This window comes from Myodes glareolus, chromosome 6 (genome assembly GCF_982192425.1).
Source record: "Myodes glareolus chromosome 6, mMyoGla1.1, whole genome shotgun sequence".
In the NCBI taxonomy this organism is placed as follows: Eukaryota; Metazoa; Chordata; class Mammalia; order Rodentia; family Cricetidae; genus Myodes; species Myodes glareolus.
In genome coordinates, this window is record NC_142031.1 from 109,047,103 (window position 1) to 109,065,769 (window position 18,667).

An 18,667-nucleotide genomic window follows, 5' to 3' on the forward strand; every position below is an offset into this window, starting at 1 on the left:
GCACAGTGAGTTCAAGGTCAACTGGGACAATTGAATGTAACTGTCTCAAAATAAACGCTAAAAAGAGGGCTAGGGATATATAGCTTACCTAGCATGTATGAGGCCCTGGGTTCAATACCCAGTGACCTCTGGAGACCACAAAGACAATTAAATAGAAAAATGAGCAAAACTTGAAATTTTATAATTATTTATTGACTTTAGTTTATAATAGTGTTTCTCAGGTTACCATTGACAGACATTTTCTTTTCTTTTTGGTTAAACTATACTGATTGCTGCATTTATAAAACACAGTATCAGATACCAAGGCAGCATCAAATTACTGTCAATATTTCTAAATACACTGCTTTCCTACTCACTTTCTCACGGAATGCTAACAGTCTGTGCACCCATGCCTCACTGTAGACTCCACCTTGTTACACTAACTCTACCTTCCATCACAAGCCGAAGATGTGAGACTTTGAAGACTCCTACCAGTAAACTGTGTGGAAAGTTAGTGTAGTTTACATTAGTACTTTCTTCTTAAAATTAAGAAACGATAGGAAGATGGAAAGTGTTCTGTCAATTATTTCATGCCCACCTTTTACTTATGATTCTGTTTTGTTTTTGTTTTTTAATGGGGGAAGGGTACTGGAGCTTGAATCCAGGGCTCCTAATGCTAGGTAAGCTTCATGTGACACCCCGTGTTTTAGACTGACATGCTCAAATCACTGAAAGTTTCTGTGATTGGAACTAAATCATGAAAAATAATTTTTAGTTCTTTTCAGGTGTGAAAATAAAAACAATCATTAAAAAAATCAAGCATGCATACATGTACACACACACACACACACACGCACACACACACACACACACACACTCCAAAAGAGAAGACATTTTCTGTTATCTGTTACAGAGAATTATCTTAAATATATGCTGAGTTGTCCTTTTATGAAAAGCTGCATGCTTTTCTACTTTTTGAAAAATAATTACTTGAAAATGTTCCATATGTCTATGGATTATTTTTTCTGTGAACACATAGTTATAGTTTATTTGAAGTTATAGAAATGAGGAATATCTCTATTTAATGTGTAGCAGTTAAGTACAGTGAGAGAAAGCATGTTATTTGGGAATGATGCAAAAAGTCCCTTTTCATGTTCCAGCAAGTTAAAAACAATGCCTTTGCCAACACTGCCTAAAAACTTTTTTAAAAAAATTTCTCTGCAAAAATTAAGATATCTGTTTAAGAGGTAAAATTAAAAATGCTCATATATGTAAAATGAATGGACAGAAGAGAAATCAGGCTTGGGCACTCCTGTTCTTATTGATGACATTTGAGTGAGGAAGCCTGGCGGTAGGGCCAAGGCAGAGAACCTAAACAAGGAGAACCTTGGTTTTCAATATACACTGTTGCCTTTAGATTGCTGAACAAATGGAGTGAGGGCGGTGAAGCATGCCAGTAAGAACTGCAGAACTCCCAGTTCTTCGGGATACCACTGACATGCCCCGCCCAGTCCTCACACTGTGGATGCTGGCTAGGTGTCACCAGTACAGACTCAAATCCAGACAACTGGAACATTAAAGCAGCCATCCAACAAAGAGAAAACAGAGGGGAAGAATGGAGATTCAAATTACTTATGTAAGAGTGTCTTGCAATCATGTTGCTGAGAATGAAACTTGTGTCCTAAAAGGGAATGGCACAGAAGTGATGGAAGGGAGGCGGGGCAAAGGGTGGAGTTCAAAAATTAAATGGAGATGGCCAGGTATGGTTGTGCATACCTAAAATACCAGTATCAGCAAATTCAAGATAGGCCTGGATTGTATAATGACCTTATTCAAAAAATAAACAAAGTTAAATGGGTGCGAGAGGAAAATATGAGTTTCTGAGTATAGTGACATCCAAAGCAAATTATGAGTAAATACATAATGGGGTGCCTAATAGCCAAGATCAACATGCCTCCATGTGTTTCTGTTTTCTCTGTAGTGGCATACTGTAGAGAAAAAGAAAACTTGGTTGAGATTTTAAAATAATATTTGATTTTATTCTTATTGGCCTTAGAGTAGTAATTTGTAAGGCCCTACTGTTTAATATTGACAACTTTGAAAGTCACTGAAAAAAATTAAATGGCAATTTAATGTTAACAGCTGCTTATGGTTATCAAATCCATCAAGACCCTTCATGAATATATTAACACGAACCCACTAAATTACTGTTGCTGTAGACAGCTTGGTATTTTAAAAATGCCTGGTGAGAATAAAGACACTGTAATAACAGGAAGGGGCCTGGTCACGGCGCTCTGTTTTATATTGACATAGGGCAAGAAACTCAGACCTGTTTTACTACTTCACATTGCAGTTTCTACTAACTTAGCTAAAAAGAGATCTCTAGAAGTGTACTAGAAAATCTTGCTTGACCCAAATTCATGTTTTTACTTGCCACAATAAGAAGCAAAAATAAAATCCCCATAACAAAAATAACTCATCTGAGTAAAGGCTGGAGAATATTCAGCAAATTGTTCAGACTGGTCTGAATGCCTGAAATCCGATCATGAACTTAATTAATTAACAAGGTATTCTTTGGTATCTTTTCACCAAATGTTGACAGATTATGGGTATCTGAATTATTAAAGAGAAAGTAGTGCACACTACACAACATATGTTCACAGACTCTTTGCTTGCTTCACCCTGGGAATATTGGAGCCATTCTTTGGAAGAATCATTTCATTTAAACTACAAAATATTGTCTCATCCAAAGTTATCTTCATCCAAAGCTACTTTTCTTATGCTTGGGATTGGACCTAAGAGCTCACACTTAATAGGCAAGCATTCAACCATTGAGCTATATCCCCAAACTTCTTTTTACTTTTTATTTTTGACAGTGTTGCTAAATGCCCAGGCTGGTGTTACTTTGTAGACCACATTAGACAGTATTGCTAAGTGCCAGGGCTGATGTTAAACTTTGTAGCCATTGTAGGTCATACACTTGTCATTCTTTTGTCCTGGTTTCTTTAAGTAGGTGATAATAGGTTTGGGTTTACCATGCCTGGCTTGCAGCATACTTGTTGGAAGTACCACAAGGCATAGCTTCACAGATCAAGGTTTATTATCTAAACCCTTAGTCTCAACTGGTAGAATTTCAGGAAATGAGGATCAGGGCCACCGTGAGGATAGGAGGACTGAAATTTAAATTACATAAGTAGCTTTGAATCTTACCTTTTACTGAAGGATAACTCTTCCTAATTCTGTGATGAACCCAACTAAAATAGAAATTTCAAGATCAGCTATCATGCTTCTCAAGTAGAAAGCACAAACTTGTATGAAAAGAATTAAAAGGGAGGGGAAATGTTTTCTGTGTACTTGCTCATGGTTCAAACAAACTCAGGAGCCAGATCAGTCATGTGGAGAGGACTGCTCACTAAACTCTAGATCATGATGAAGAAGTATATCCTGTGCATGTTCTTCGTGGGCCTTGGGGATGAAGACTGATGTGTGACAGAAGACAACACGGGGGTCTGGGTTCCTCTCTTCTCAGGAGTTCCAGGTAGAAGAGAAGCCCAGTGTGTAAGACTGTGAGTGAATTGGTTACTTTTCTTAGACAGTGATAAAATGTTTTTAAAAGCAACTTAAACTAATTTATTTTGGATCAGTTCGAGAGGGTTGCAGTTTATCACGGTGGTGCAGCGTGACAGTTTGACATGCATGAGGCAGCTGCTTTCATTGTGTTGGTCAGGAAGCAGAGAGCTTGGGATAAGGATCCAAGCTGGGCTATACCTTGTAGCTTCTCCTGTAGGGTCCTGTATCTGCCAACTAGATCCCATGACCAAAAGGTTCCACACTTTACAAGCTAGCACCACAAGCTGGGGGACCAAATGTTCAAACACACGAATTTGTGGGGATATATTTCACCTTCCAATCCTAACAGGGAGTGAGCCAGTCATCTTCCAGGAAGACCAGATGTAGTCAAGGCTAAACATGTTCCCTTACTGAAAGGAGGTTTAATTAGGATTTGGTCTCAGAGTCAGTTAGAAGTAGGATAAAAGGTTCAAACTAGATTGTCATCCAAATTGACCTTACAGCTAGGCTGGTGGTATAGCTCAGTTAGGGTTTAGCACGTATGAGGTCTTGTGCTAATCGTTGGTGAGATGTGTGAGCATTGAGAGTCTGGAAGGAAAGGAGGGTTATGACTGTGTAGGCGTTCAGAACTGGAGAGAGGGCTCTCTCACCTCATTCCTAACTTACAGAATCCTAAAGACATAGAACAATTTGGAATTCAAATCTAGCCCATGTAAAATTGTTTATTTTCTTTATATTAAAATGATTGCTCTAGACAGAAAAGAATCTGGGTACAAGGGCAAATAAGAGGACAGAAAATTGAATGGCTGCGTTTGTTGACTTGCTATCATAATCAACAATACTAATAAGTGTAATAATTATAGTGTGGGCTGGGACAGTAGCTCAGGCTGTGACTTTGATCACTGGCACAAACAACCCAAGTCAAGAAATTATAACCTAAAAGCTCAGTCATGAGCTACTTCTATCAGAATTTTCTGGTTCTCATTGAGTTCAATGTCACATCTTTTGGGGGGGCATATGAATTCCAATGACAATATAATTTTTTCTTGTTTATTGCTACACAATGATAAACTCACGTCATATCTAGAAATTTCAAATGGAAATAAAGGTAAGTTAGGAAACAAAACAAATTTTAACTTCTAATCACCCTTTTAAAGCCATTACTAGGTGACTTGAAAGACAGGTTTAAAACTTTTCATTGGTTAAGCTTAGAACTAAACAGCATCTCAGTTACTTCCTTTGTCTAATACTCTCAGCTTACAGGAGCACAAGTCTGTCTTGGTTGTTTCATCTCTTGGTACTTGCTCTGGAAAAGCTAACTGCTATATTGGAAGGACATTCATCTGCCCCAAAGAGAAACCCATGTTGTCAAGAACTAAGGCCTTTTCCCAGTGGCCAATGAGGAACCAAGGGTGCCAGTCAGAAGCCCAGGGCTGAGCTATCTTCAGTTAGATCCTCTTAGCTTTGGTCAAATCTGTGAATGGCTGCCACTGAGCCCCATGAGAGGTGCGGGGGTGGGGGGACAGGTCATCATGTCAGTCTGCTCAAGGGTTTCTGACCACCATAGCTGTGGAACTAAAGCTGCTAACTTTTATCATGCAGAAATAAATGACAGACGCTCTGCCTATGGATAATCTTTCTTCTACATGAAAGCTAAACAGAAATGAAGATGAGAGGCAAAGAAAAGGAAACTGTTTTGGTCACTGTCAGCTTTTCTTCTATGTCCTTGTTCAGCACTCTCCATTTATTTTGAAAGTCATAGAGAAGGGGGTTTGTTTTAGTTCTCAGGGTGTATATTATTTTCTTGAACTGAAGGATTTACTTCCAAGAAAACAATTCAAGAAACTTTCTAAGAGTCTAGGATTTTCCTGTGGAATGGGATGGAGGCTTCAACCTCTTTTGGGTTGAGGTTTAAAGTTTCATTTATTATAATAATAATAATTATTATTATGGTTGAGATTTTAAGTTTCATTTATCATCATCATCATCATCATCATCACCATCACTGTTTAAATCCTAATATAACTAAGGTATGAAGAGTATTGATTTCTCTACTAGATTTTGTTATGGAAACCTCTGAAGACAAGAGAATTAAGGATTCATTTCTTCCAACCTCTCTTTATTTCTCTTTCGATCTTACAAGCGATGCAGTAACTTTAGCAAGAAACACTAAAGACAATGGCATATACACAGCATTGCCTAAGTGCATCCATCACAGATGCAGACAAAACCTGTGTCTGAAAATGGCTTTTTAAATAAGGGAAGAGGGTTTCATACCAAAAGTCCATTTTCTGTTATTGCCTTTTTGATTTGGACTGCTAGATGCTATACATTTTAAGGCAGTTTTAACAGTTTCTTGTTTCTGGCTAACAAGAATGACTTGTCATCATGAGCAGGGTAGCCACTGTCCATTTGATCCACTCTAGAGAGCTGTCTATTTGAGACAGAGCAAATCGCCCCAATTCCTTTGTAGAATGAGCTGGAGTACAAATAAATAAGACATAAGAATAAAAAAGTGGCCAGTTCTATCTGAAGGCAACAAAGGATTGGGATATCTGCAGGCTCTTAATAAAAATGTGGCAAGACAGAGAATTATTTAAGTAGAGTAAAAGGAGGAATAATTTTCCTAACATAACCACCCACAGGATAGTTTTCTATGTAGGAAGTGGATGATTTTGTAGTTTAATAACAGTTCTTAATTCTTTCAAGTTGGAAGAACTAAATTCACTTTTAACTCCACAAAAAAAGAATTTTAATTTTCAGTACTCTTTTTATAATTTTTCACATTGCTCATCTGGGTAGGAATTTTCGATTCCACTTTGGTTAAATGGTCACTTTGAAGGTGTCTTTTTTCTTATTATTTTTCACGTTTTACTTCAGTGGTTAAGTTTTTGTCTTTGCTGTTTTGTAAGACATGGACACCTAAATAGTCTTCCTTTTAAAATTAGTCTTTATTATTGCCTATTTGAGAATTACATAAATGTCATAGTACATTTGAGTACTAATTTTTATGAGTACTCTCTGAAAAACGCAGGTATTTATTCTTCGGTGCTGGGAATTATATATGCAAAGCACATGCTTTGAGCTATCCCCCAGCCCTGACATTTTTTGATGAAATATTAATAGAGCTATTATTCTATGTTAGGCTTAGAATTCCAGCTGGGGAAGACACTACAAATTTCACTCTGTAGGAATTAGGAAATAGTACGGTTCTCGAAATCAAATCTCAACACAGATTATATTTATTTATCAGAGACTGGTTTCCATTTAATCAGAATCTCTGGGCTAGGAGTTGAGAACCCATACCTTCATAGTTTCTGTCTGTGATTCTAGGGCAGAGTAAAGTATAAGGAGCATTGGTCTAAAGAAAGCTGGAGGGAAGAAAAAAAAAAAAAAGCTGCGCATAGTAGTACATACCTTTAATCCCAGCACTCACGACGTAGATCCCTGAGTTCAAGGCCAGAACTTTTTTTGAGTTTTAGAGTAAAACTGTAAGATTTAAGGACAGAAGGCTCAGTATTTGCCAACTAAATTAAACTGATTTTATATATTTATTCTTCTAATCACTACTAGAGATTATAAAATACTTATAGCGGGGCAGCGATACAGGTGGATTACAGGTAGCACCAACCTGACTTTCTGGTGCCTGCCCCAAAAAGGACAATGTCAACAACTTCTGTCAGAGCCAGAATTCACTCCAAGAATAGGTAGAGAAGTAACGTCAGGGCCAATCAGAACGCTCCCCTGTTTCTCAGGAAGGACTGGCGGAAAACGGGATATTGTTACCTTCAATCAGTGGGACAAAGAAGGCCAAGCTAGTGCGTGGGAGGGGGGTGGATACTTCCTGGTGGGTTACCAGATGAGGGGGTAAACCTTGGTGGGGACGAGCACTAATCAGACGGCCCCTTAACAGGAAAGCCTGTAGGCACTGCGGAGACGTTATTTTCCGGAATCCTGGAGAAAGAGTGAGGCGTGGCTACGGCACCAGTACCAAAAATGGCGCGGACGCACTTCAAGGCCTGGTCAGGTGACCCGGCTCCAATCCGCTCTCTTCCCTCTGCGACCCCGCCTCCAGCTCCCTCTATGTGTGGGCGTGGCCTGCCCGGAGGTGGTGTGGGCGTGGCCAGCCTGGACGCGCAAGCGCAGTCGGACTCCAAGGTCGTTCTCCCCGCCCCCTCGCCATGGCCCCGCCCCATTCTCCCGGGCGGGGTAGGGCCCGGCGTCCAGCGCCCGCTGGCTGGAGAGCCAGGGACTTCCTTGTTGTGAGTCTCGGCCTGGCAGTGTCCTGGCTCATAGCCCCGCGGTGCTCACCCGGACGGCCAGAGCGAGTCTAGGTCCCAATCACAACCATGCCCAACCCCAGCAGCACCTCCTCTCCCGGTCCGCTCCCTGAGGAAATTAGGAACCTGTTGGCAGGTAAAGAGAGGGAAGGGGGCGGTGACACCGGGGGCGGGGGCGCGGGACGGCGAGCCGGCAGGGACAGAAGCGCTCAGCCGTCACCTTCTGCGGCCCGTGGGGGCGGGCCGAGTAGGGGGATCGCGGTGCCGGTGCCTGGGTGCGGGACTGGAAGGGAGTGGGCGTGTATGCCGAAATGTACTGATCTTCCCTTCAGAGCCGGAGAGTTAAGAGTTTCCTAAAGACCGAAATGTGAGGGCGGGATATGGACAGCAAATGTTGCTGAATGTATGTGTGAGAACTGCGAAGATAGATGTCCTAGCTGTAGCCCTGAGTGACCAGCCAGTAGGGGTGCAGCTGTTAGCAAAGAGACTGTAGGGCCGCAGGTGTTAAGAGGCAGGAAGTGAAAAGGTGCTATTTCCAAAGCCCCCACTTTCTTGAGCAGTCAGGTCACACGTTCACATTTTTGAAGGCTGCCCGATTTTCAAACGACCACTGCCTTCAGCCTCAGTAACTATTAAAGTGAAAAAGGGAAGGATGTGTTCAAAGTCCTACTTCCTGTATCATGTGATGAAAGAACTTCATCTTTGCACTCTCATCTTCCCGTTTTCGCGTTAACATTCCCATTTATAGGAACTTTGTGGAGCTGAGATGTGGTTCCTCAGTGCTATAGTGAATCTACTGTTAGGTCAGTAGTGTACAGAGGGGTGTATCAAGCATACACCTTGATACCTGAGCATCAAGGAAAGCGCTATAGTTCTGCACAAAGTAGAAAATACTTTTTAGAGTGGCATAAGACTTGCATGTCCTGATGGTCTTGGATAGCATCATTTATGTCTCGTAGATGTTAGGATTCTGGAAGTTGGAATAGTTTCAGTTTGGTTATTTCTAAAATATTTCTTCCGATGCTGGTCATGGATAACTGGATTAAAAAGTTTCTCCTAGATGCTTATGTTGTACGTTGTGTATCAAGAAACAAGGTCATCTAAAATGTAATAATTGAAATAGTGTTACTGTTGCAGCACTGTGAGAGCAAGCATTGTAATGCCTTGTTGGGTTGTGTGTGTTATGAATATGATCGAAAAATGCAAATATATGTATGGATGCAGACTTGTGTTTAAACGTGATGCAGGGTGATGATGTACTATGCCATTCTGAGAGATGCTTCTTGTCATTAACAAGTGCCACTAAGAGAAACGATGAAAGACCTGTAGATGGTGATATAAGGAAGCATTTATTCCATTATATGAGCACTTATAGGACAGTTTTGTTTCATTATAGTTAACTTTTTTTGGGGGGTGTGTCCAATGCTGGAATTGCATGTTTATAAAAGGGTCTTAATAATTAGATCAGAAAATGTTTTATTTCAGAAACGTCATTGTTTTCAGGTTATTCTAGGTCTATTTTTAATTAAAAAAATACCTTTGTTTAACTTTTAAAACTTGACAGCTCCCTTAGTAGCAAGTTATCACGTGGATCCACAGCTATACTTCTGACATAGTATGTATGATATGTGGGCTATGTGACCTATCATTCTCTGACATTAATAGATTGCAAGTACTTTTTGTGGCTTTCTCTTGTATCATGTCAACCAAAGCTCAGAATTATACATTTATCTGCTAATGCTTTCTGTGTATTTTGCTATCTTTTAAGTTAAAGGTTGTACGAGCACAGTTTTTGAAATTCACTTTTTATAAAATGCATGATGGATTAAAATAAATATTAAGACAATAAATGTTTGCAGATTATAGGTTTGCATTCCATTTTATTTTTAGAAGCTGTTTTTAGCTTATGGATGCAGTGTACAGTAAAGGAATTAAACCCGTGAGCTAGCCTTCTTCATGGTGCAGAACAACTTTTAAGTATTCAAAGATGATTGTGAAGATTTTATGTTTAATTAACATCTTTAGACTAGATGCTCTACACAGTTATCTTGCCCTTGAATCTTATTGGGATGCTCACTGACGGTTCCATCACTCAAGTGTTTTGGGTGATAGCACATGATTAAATATCGAATTGTAAAATTAGAGCACAGTGTTTTAATTGATTGGATTTTAGAGAGATTGCTGGCTTACTTAGTGCATTCTTTTTTAAACTGAAGATGAGATACTGTTCCTGGTAATTATGAGTACTTAAGGCTCTTAAAATTTGTGGCACAGTGTGAATTAGATAAGGAACCAACCTTTGCAGGAATTTAAAATCCCCTGCTTTCAGAAGAAAGAAAAATGACATTTCACTTTATGTTCCATACGCTGATTATCTAAGTCATCATATGTCACACATATTAAGTGTTTGCTTTATGGAGATGGGTGCTCAAATGTGTTTTTTGTAATCATGCTTTTTCTTTGTCATTGTTTTGCTTTCAGATCATAACTTTAGACTGCCATCTCAATATCTGGCCCCTCCTCATTCTTTTCCCTCTTTAAAAAAACTGTATGGAAATACAAAACTAAGGTTACTACTCCTAACTCACAGTAATATCCTTGAAAAAATGACAATATAGTTTGGACAGTTACTGTTTCTATAGTGTCGATATACTAAAAAGTGAAGGCCTATATATTTTGAAAATAAGAAATGTTAAATTATTCTTTTTAGAACAGTTTATATAACATCGTGTTGAATCAACCTTTGACCCCCCCCCCCAACAATGAAAGAACAGGTTTATCTTGGAAAATTAAAACCAAAGGATAGCCCCAATTCTTGGCCGTTTAATCTTACCCCATACCCAAATATTTTGACTAGGACTAATAGCAAGAACGGTCTTGATTTATGTGGGTTCTCCCCTGGCAGGCAAGAAGGTGAGCAGCTCTGGGAAAGCTGCCTGCTGCTCTCATTTGTCTAATTACCCTTTAAATGCGGGCTTGCAGGAGTTTGCGGTCGGATATTCGGACTCCTCATCCGTTCACATCACGACAACATGTTTTAAAAGGAAAGCTAGAACGGTATGCTACCTTCTTCTTAAGAAATTAAAACTAGTATTAGAGGAAAATAGCTATCAGTTTTGCGCCGAAAAGTTAGAATCAAATTGAACAAATTCTAACAAAGTGACTATATGGTTTCAGCAAAGTGACCTTGAGATTCTGTTCAGATGGCAGTTTTGATTAGAAATATTGCCTTTTCCCCCTATTGGGGATTTCCAGAACTATATTTTTCTTTTTAAACCTTCACACAGTGTAATCAATAATCCTGTTAGGGGCACTTGATTAAGAATGCAATTCAGTTGAAACCGAGGTAGGATATTTTCAGCGCCAAGTCCAGTATGGTTTGTTTCTCACCCTTTCAATTCCTATTTATAATTTGGTCAACATTTTGGTTTTATTTCCCATATGGGAATTATTTATGGTATATCTAGTATTTCTTCTGGAGCATTGGCTGAGTATGCAAAGGGAAGAGTGCCACCTACTGAGTCCCCAGTCATCACCTGCTTCTTAGTACCTGGATTGTCCAACAGAGCAAGAACAAGCCTGTCCCATTTTGGCAGCAGAACTTAATGAGAATAAAGTTGCTAAGAGAACATTTGATCTGAAAATGAAATCAGCCTATGGCATCTCTAAGATACTTTCTTCTACAAATAGGTATATGAGTTTGCATATCAAGGGACCAGAAGTTTATAGAAATTTTGTTTGGCTCAAATAGTATCAGTAAGTGAAGCTGTAGCATTAGGAAATTTATTTATCTATTTATCTTAAGGGTAACATGCCTTCTCTTTTCTTGCTGGGGGCTATTTTGACATGGCTTTCTACTGAAAGTGTTTTCGCCTTGGATTAGTGAGTAAGGCTCTTGATGTTATGCACATGTAATTAGTTAATCTAATCTTAATCAGTATTTGTTTCTTTCAAAACCTCTAAATTTAGTTAAAAAAATGAGCGGGCTGTAAGATTTCCAAGTATGTTTATCTCAGCTGATATTTGCCTTGACGTACTTGCAGAGAGAAAGTAGGGCTGCCAGAGGAAGGAAAGCCTCTGGTGATTTGAAACACAGTTCAGTTGTCTCTCATAAATTGAACATTAAGTGTCGTATATGGGTGATAAAAGTGGCATAGGCTACGTTTTATATACTCATTATTCATTTAGTTTGTCTTTTTCAATTAAAGCCAAGTCTATCTTTTTTCATTCCACTGAGTTTACATTTCTTTTTCAATCACATTCTGAACACATTACAATGGATGCTACCCAACAGTGGGTGGATATAGTGTAAATCTCAGACTAATGCGTTACTCACTGTGGCTTCTTTGAAAATATGTGGTGAAAAGATTTTGATTAGATCAATCTAAAGAGGTTGAAAGATGGCCAGGCTTATCTTTCAACAGCTCAGCTTTTTATCAAAATAAACCATTTAGCTTGTAAAGCCAGTTTTGAGAATTTTGTAGCTGATTGGATTATAAAACTCAGATAACGTTTCAGCCCTTGCACTCGGTGGTCTGTGCTCCTTCATGTCTCTTTCCATGTTTAAAAAGCCCGCAGTTCAGCCGTAATGTGGGAAAGTGCAAGGTAATCCAGGGAAAGGCATTGACTAAAGCAATCAATAACTTTTCAATTAGCTAGTTTCCAACTTTGGGTATTTGGCTCCATTGATCTGCATGTGCCCAGTTTAATTGATTGCTGTACTTTCCCCGGTAGCTGTTTGGCCAGTCCATTCCCTGTTTTAACAGGAAGGAAAGTGTGGTTCTGTTCTGATGGCAGCTGAAAGTGTAGACAGACTTTACGTTAAGGCACTAAGCTGGGTGACAGACAGCTAAAAGTCTGGTTCACACCGTAAGGTAGGGGAAACATGTGGAGTTAAGTAGTAAAGCCATTTGGGGTGCCAGGATTGGTTTGTGCAGTTATTTTATTGGTCTGGAATTTAACAAATGGTGGTGGAGTCATCCCAGTCCTTGCTTTCTCCTTTAGGCAGATTCAGGCCATCCAGAGGTGGTGTATGTGTGCTAGGTGGAGAGAGAGGGCCTTTACCTCAGGGGCCTGTTCTCCACCTCCAGGCTGAGGGCTTGTTGGTGGGGGGAGATGCTAGAGCAGGTGCTGATCTCTCACTGCCTCCTGGAGGAGTGTATCACTGGAAGAGTTTTGTTCTTAGATCTTCATGGAAGTTGATAGAAAGCATAGTGTGTGTGTGTGTGTGTGTGTGTGTGTGTGTGTGTGTGAGAGAGAGAGAGAGAGAGAGAGAGAGAGAGAGAGAGAGATCTATCCCTGTCCTCACTCTAGAGGAAGACAGGGTGGCAGTCTTTCTAGGAGTTCATATGTACAAAGAAAAAGAAAACAAAAAGGAAAATGGAAGTATCATTCAGTGGGTGGGTGTTAAGTGCTTGCCTCTCAGGGGTCAGATGTCTCCTGAGTGGCCTCTGACTTAACTGCTTAGGATTGTTGAGCCAGAACACGTCATCTTTTAATTTTGTTTTCAGACCTTAACATTTATGTACAAAGCAGTTGTAAATCTGATCTTCCAGCTGCCTTGCCCCAGATCTTTACAGCTGTTCCCACTGGAAGGCTTACTCTTGACAAAGCTAAGGTGTAACAGGAGCAAACATTACCACCACGTTTACTTTCACTAGGATAACCTTTTCCCCGTAGCTAACTTTCATTTGGAGGCCCATGGAAATGGGGGCGATTCTGCTGTTCGAAGCAGGCTGTGATGACCTGCAGCCCTTGAGGCTACTGGAGAATAAGAAGAGATTGGGGGACTATAGGATCTGTTGCATTGGTGGCACCCTCTTTCCAAGGCAGTATTAGAAGGAGCCAGTAGCCTCTCCCATCCTGCTTTTCCGTGGCTGGCGCCGGTGGGTAAAATAAAATCTCAATCCCCGGGTCCAGTGGCCAGTCTGCGCAGGCTGACCTTTTCTTGTAGTCAAATTACCACATTTCCCCGAATTACAGGCCGAAAGGAGTCCGCGAAATCTACATATGAACAGAAGGACACGACCCCTAAAGGAAGGTAAAAGAGGGCCACAGCGGCTTGCTAGCTCACGGCGGCTGGCTACTTTACCATTTGCAGGGCTATTTAGAGCACAATAAAAAGCTTCAAATCTCTTTTTCAACCAGCCAGAGGAGCGCTTGATTTACCCAAGAGTTTTATTGCTAGCTTTTGAAATATTACTCTGGCTTTGAGGTACAAAGCCGCAGATCCAGCCCCATTTGTCTGGTGTGACCGCTCCAAGCTTAGCATTCTGCACCCAGCTCTCCGTTCCCAGCTACGTGGACAAGAACCTCGAGGTTTAGGGCTGGCTAGGTTTGGGCTGGTTTCTAGAGGCAGGGTTGGGGCACCCCAGGACATCATGGTCCCTGGTGCCTGTTCCTGAGCTAGCTAAAGCGCCGGAAAGCAACGTCGGCAAGCTGCGCTGCACCGCTATCGCTATCGCTGCCAGGACAGGCTAGCGTATTCCATCCCCTAGTTCTGACGCGATGTATATTTTAAGGAGCACCCTAGACTTCAAAAGCTTAAAAACTAACCAAGTCTGTGGGCAGCCAAAAAAAAAAAAAAAACCAGATTACTGCAGCTTTTCCCAGCTACAGCTCTTGTTAAACACTGCCACAAACAAAGCAGTTTCTTCCCTGCATTTCTTAGGAGGGGGAAAAAAAAGCCAAAACTGTTTGGAAAATCCTTCTAAGTGCTTTTTAAGTCTTTTTCTAGGGAAAAGCTTGGGAATAAATTTATTAAAAAGACTATTCTAGAAGTATAGATGCTTTCCATACTCAGTCCTCCTCTTGAGAAATAATTTTTTCTAGTAATGTTTTCTCAAAATAGAGGCTTGGGTTCTCGTCTTCAAAACATATTGCGGAAGCTTTTAGGAAACAGCGCATAGAACATGTAGCCTTCTTGTTGTTGTTTTCTGAATTTTTAGAAAACTGAAATGACCTTTTAAAGAAATAACTCGGGCAGTAATTCGTTCTGTTATTGCTTCCGGAGATAGAAAATAGATCCTGTTTGTTTTAGCTGGGATTGCATAATGAAAATGTAAAATAGGCAATTAAATACTCGTGGACGAGGGAATTAAAGGCAAACATTGAGTGAAAATGACATTAAGCAGACCGACTGTTCACCAGTCTATGTGCCTCTGAGTCTTGCAAGTACAGGGTGAGTTTGGGAGAGCTAGCCGCAGAAGCCTGCTGTCCCTTGGTCCGCCTTTTAAAAACAGTCACTGTGCGGATACTAGGGAAGCCAAAGATCTTTTCCTTCAGTTAAAGTTTGCTTGTCCAAAAGAGACTTGCTCCTGTGGGTGGAAGCTGTTGCTTCAAGTTTTCCTGTTTTGAACCCACTTGAGAAATTGTCCTACGTTCACTGACTTCTCACGATGCCTGTTTACTCCTTAATTTAGGGGCCACAGAAGGAAAGAGGAGCCAGGACATTTTTTTTTCATTTCATTTTGTTACTTAGCTTTTTAACAAATTTGTTGTTATTGGGCCTCAAACTAGAAGTTATTAAGAGATTGTTTTGTGTTTTAATTTTATTTTTCCTCTTGTATTTATTGGTTTAGCAAAAATTATGCACTTTTTATAAATCTGTAACAGCTTAATCCATATTCCTCATTGGAGCAAAATACTTTTTGTAATCAAGAATTTAAAATTGATTGCATTCTGTTGTATATATTAAGTTTTTAGTGGTTCATTATAAATACAGTTGAGATTACTGCACTTTTCATTATTTATGTGTAATATTATGTTTTGATCTTTTTACCAATGTAAATTAAGAGACAAAGTAGTTAGATGAAAAGAAAGATACACATCTTTCCAGTATGAAATGTGGGTGATTTGTAGTCATGTTTAAAATTTTAATGTAATTCTTTAAGAGATATTTTAAAGTGAGGCATGAAATTGTGAAAATAAAATATGTGTAAGCTTTCTACTATTTCATGAACAATAAGAATGGACATCTTGGAATCAGTCAGCAATCTCTTGAACTTTACAGGAGAGAGAATTAGCCAACCAAATATTTAGGAGTTTACTACAATTTGAGAAGAGTCTGTGGAAAATATTATATGAAGCTGTAGAAATCTATTTCCTAGACACTACATTTTAAGATAATAGAGTAACCCATTTTTCACTTCTTTATTTAATTAGAATTCCAGGGAACGAAAAGCAAGGTGGGAAACAAGGGCTCACATAACCACATACGCTGGTTGTCGTTTGACTTTCGGGTGGCCAGCAGCAGTGGGGCAGGTAGCAAGGAGGTTATGGTTTAGGAATCTTGGCTAGAAAAAAAAAAGGATTTATTTTTTCCTTTAAGCCTTAGATATTATGTGTTCCTCAAAGTGGATTACACTGAAAGAAAACAAACAAACAAACCACACTCTTGCCAGAGATTTTAGCTTATCTTTATAAAATATTGCAAATGACTTGTTCTTATAGCAACTTAATTATAAAACAACAGTAGCGCATGCATAAACACTTTCCACTTGCTTTATAGAAAAAGAGAATTTGTTTCATGAGGCACCATAGTTTATTAAAGCTTGTGTGCTTCTTCCTAGTTTAATGATGGCATACATCCAAATAGCATTGCTGTGCTAAGCATCAGTAGAACATACAGATTTTATTAGCTAAGTGGTGAGCAGATTTGTTCAACTTAGTTTTTGAAACATACTTCAACTGTTATGCTTTGGACTGATAAATAATTACCATGGATTGCACAGATATTAACACTTCAGTGCAGAAGTAATCTTTGACCTATTTGTCTTCACAAAAATGGTTCTTTTCTATAATTTGTATCCTGTTTTTTTTTTTATATTTCATGGTTTAGATGTTGAAACATTTGTAGCAGACACACTGAAAGGGGAAAATTTATCCAAGAAAGCAAAGGAAAAGAGAGAATCTCTCATTAAGAAGATAAAAGATGTGAAGTCTATGTAAGTTACTTACCTTTTATTACTAATTTCTTACTCGGAAATAACTCTGTAATTAATGTTTGTTATGGAGTTAAATTTTACATGCTGATTTATTAATGTTAAGTGTTTTTAAAGGATAGAAATGTTTCCATTATGCTAGTTTTAAACACAGATGTAGTACCCTTTTTGTTTATAGTCGTATTTTTTTTAAGTATGCTAGCAAAATGCTGTGTTTATTTTGAGTGCCCGAGGACATATTTTAGGATTTTACTACCCATCAGACCTTGAAAAAGAAAATCCTTTAAATTGTTACTGCATTAAATAAATAAGTGTGATATAGATATTAAAGATACATGTTCTACTATTGGATTTTAAAAACTTCTCTCTCTTTCATACTTAAATCTTTAAAAATGCATGTGTTATAAATTCCTAAACCTCTTGGAATTGTCATTTCAGGATAGAAATAGTTTTTTCTCTAGATGTATATTTATAATATAGATTTTAGATTTAAATTATTGTCACTAATTAGACCTTGTTTTGATTTTCAACCACATTTAAATGTTTTATTTTCTTTATTTTGCAGCTATCTTCAGGAATTTCAAGACAAAGGTAAATTCAAATCTGAAATGACTTTCTTTTGTGGAGATTTTCAATAGATAATCTAACATTCTAAAATTTTATAGTTGGGATCAAAAATTTAATTTCCATACTGTGTGCTCAGACCTTCAAGATGAGAGTGCTAGCTCCCCCTGCTGAGAGGAATATTAAGAAGCATATCTAGACTCCTACACATTTCATAGTCTTAAGGTTTTATGTTTGTTAGTGGGAGCAATCTAATTACAGGCATGTACCTGCAATTGTACATGGAGTCAGGCATGTACCTGCAGTTGTTGCACACAGGTGTGTGCCTGCAGTTGTCGCCCACACAGTCAGGTGTGTACCTGCAGTTGTACACAGTCAGGTGTGTACCTGCAGTTGTTGCACACAGTCAGGTGTGTACCTGCAGTTGTTGCACACAGTCAGGTGTGTACCTGCAGTTGTACACAGTCAGGTGTGTACCTGCAGTTGTTGCACACAGTCAGGTGTGTACCTGCAGTTGTTGCACACAGTCAGGTGTGTACCCGCAGTTGTTGTACACAGTCAGGTGTGTACCTGCAGTTGTTGTACACGGTCAGGTGTGTACCTGCAGTTGTTGCACACGGTCAGGTGTGTACCTGTGGTTACACACAGCATACTTAGATGAAGCAGAGGTGAGCTGTCACCCGTTATTGTATCACACCACAGAGATTGTTTTATGGGGGTGTAGGTGGACCTTGGCTGGGTGATCATGATTCATGCTTTTGTGGCGTGAGATGAGACACAGGGTTTACACATGCTAGAAGGCACTTTACCACTGAGCTATGTCCCTTAGGTCATGTTTTTAAAGACTGAGTAAAAATAGTTACAAATTTTATTTGATAGCATGAATAATATATTTTCAAATGCTGATCCTTATTTTTATTTTGTTTCTTTTGATTTGAATAAATATGTACTTTAGAGATAGGAATTTGGTTTCATTGTTTTTGAACTATACGGGAGTGCAGGTGAGGTGACAGTTTGCCTTTAGATCTGAGAGACTGTTGATTAGATGGCACTGGAAGTTCCAGGTCCTTCATGTTTCCAGGTCTTTGGAGGACTTGCGTACTGTCTTTATTTCCACGGTGCTAGCTCATAGGTCATGACCTTCAGCTTGTGGATGTCCGGGTGAAGACTACACAGGGAGGTCTGTTGATCTGTGGAGCTAGTTTCTAAGTGTGGGTGAGAAGACAGTGCACCTTTTTACTGGCTCCCAATAATGATCCCTATTTATTTGAGAGGTCTGTAGATGAAAGGACAGGCACAACCTCAGGACACCAGGCTCTTAGCACCTCACAC

At 39.3% G+C, this 18,667-nt stretch overlaps 1 protein-coding gene and 1 long non-coding RNA gene across 3 annotated transcripts in view; one reads left to right on the plus strand and one right to left on the minus strand.

Annotated features, from left to right (window-relative positions):
* LOC125404445 (uncharacterized) overlaps positions 1-7,605 on the minus strand; it is a 37,181-nt gene extending 29,576 nt beyond the window's left edge. Inside the window, exons 1-2 of one of the 2 annotated variants that reach the window (XR_015002439.2) lie at positions 7,181-7,605; positions 6,967-7,038 (exon numbers count right to left, since the gene is read on the minus strand). This is a non-coding gene — a long non-coding RNA (uncharacterized LOC125404445). Of the gene's footprint in view, positions 1-6,966 lie in introns of both variants that reach the window. The other variant, XR_015002438.2, reaches the window with a different exon arrangement.
* A 137-nt stretch (positions 7,606-7,742) lies between these two features.
* The window catches only part of Skap2 (src kinase associated phosphoprotein 2), a 153,896-nt gene continuing 142,971 nt past the window's right edge, over positions 7,743-18,667 (plus strand). Inside the window, exons 1-3 of the mRNA XM_048440350.3 lie at positions 7,743-7,965; positions 16,669-16,774; positions 17,337-17,362. Of these exons, the coding sequence (XP_048296307.2) occupies positions 7,899-7,965; positions 16,669-16,774; positions 17,337-17,362 (199 nt within the window). The 5' untranslated portion in view covers positions 7,743-7,898. The remainder of the gene's footprint in view (positions 7,966-16,668; positions 16,775-17,336; positions 17,363-18,667) is intronic.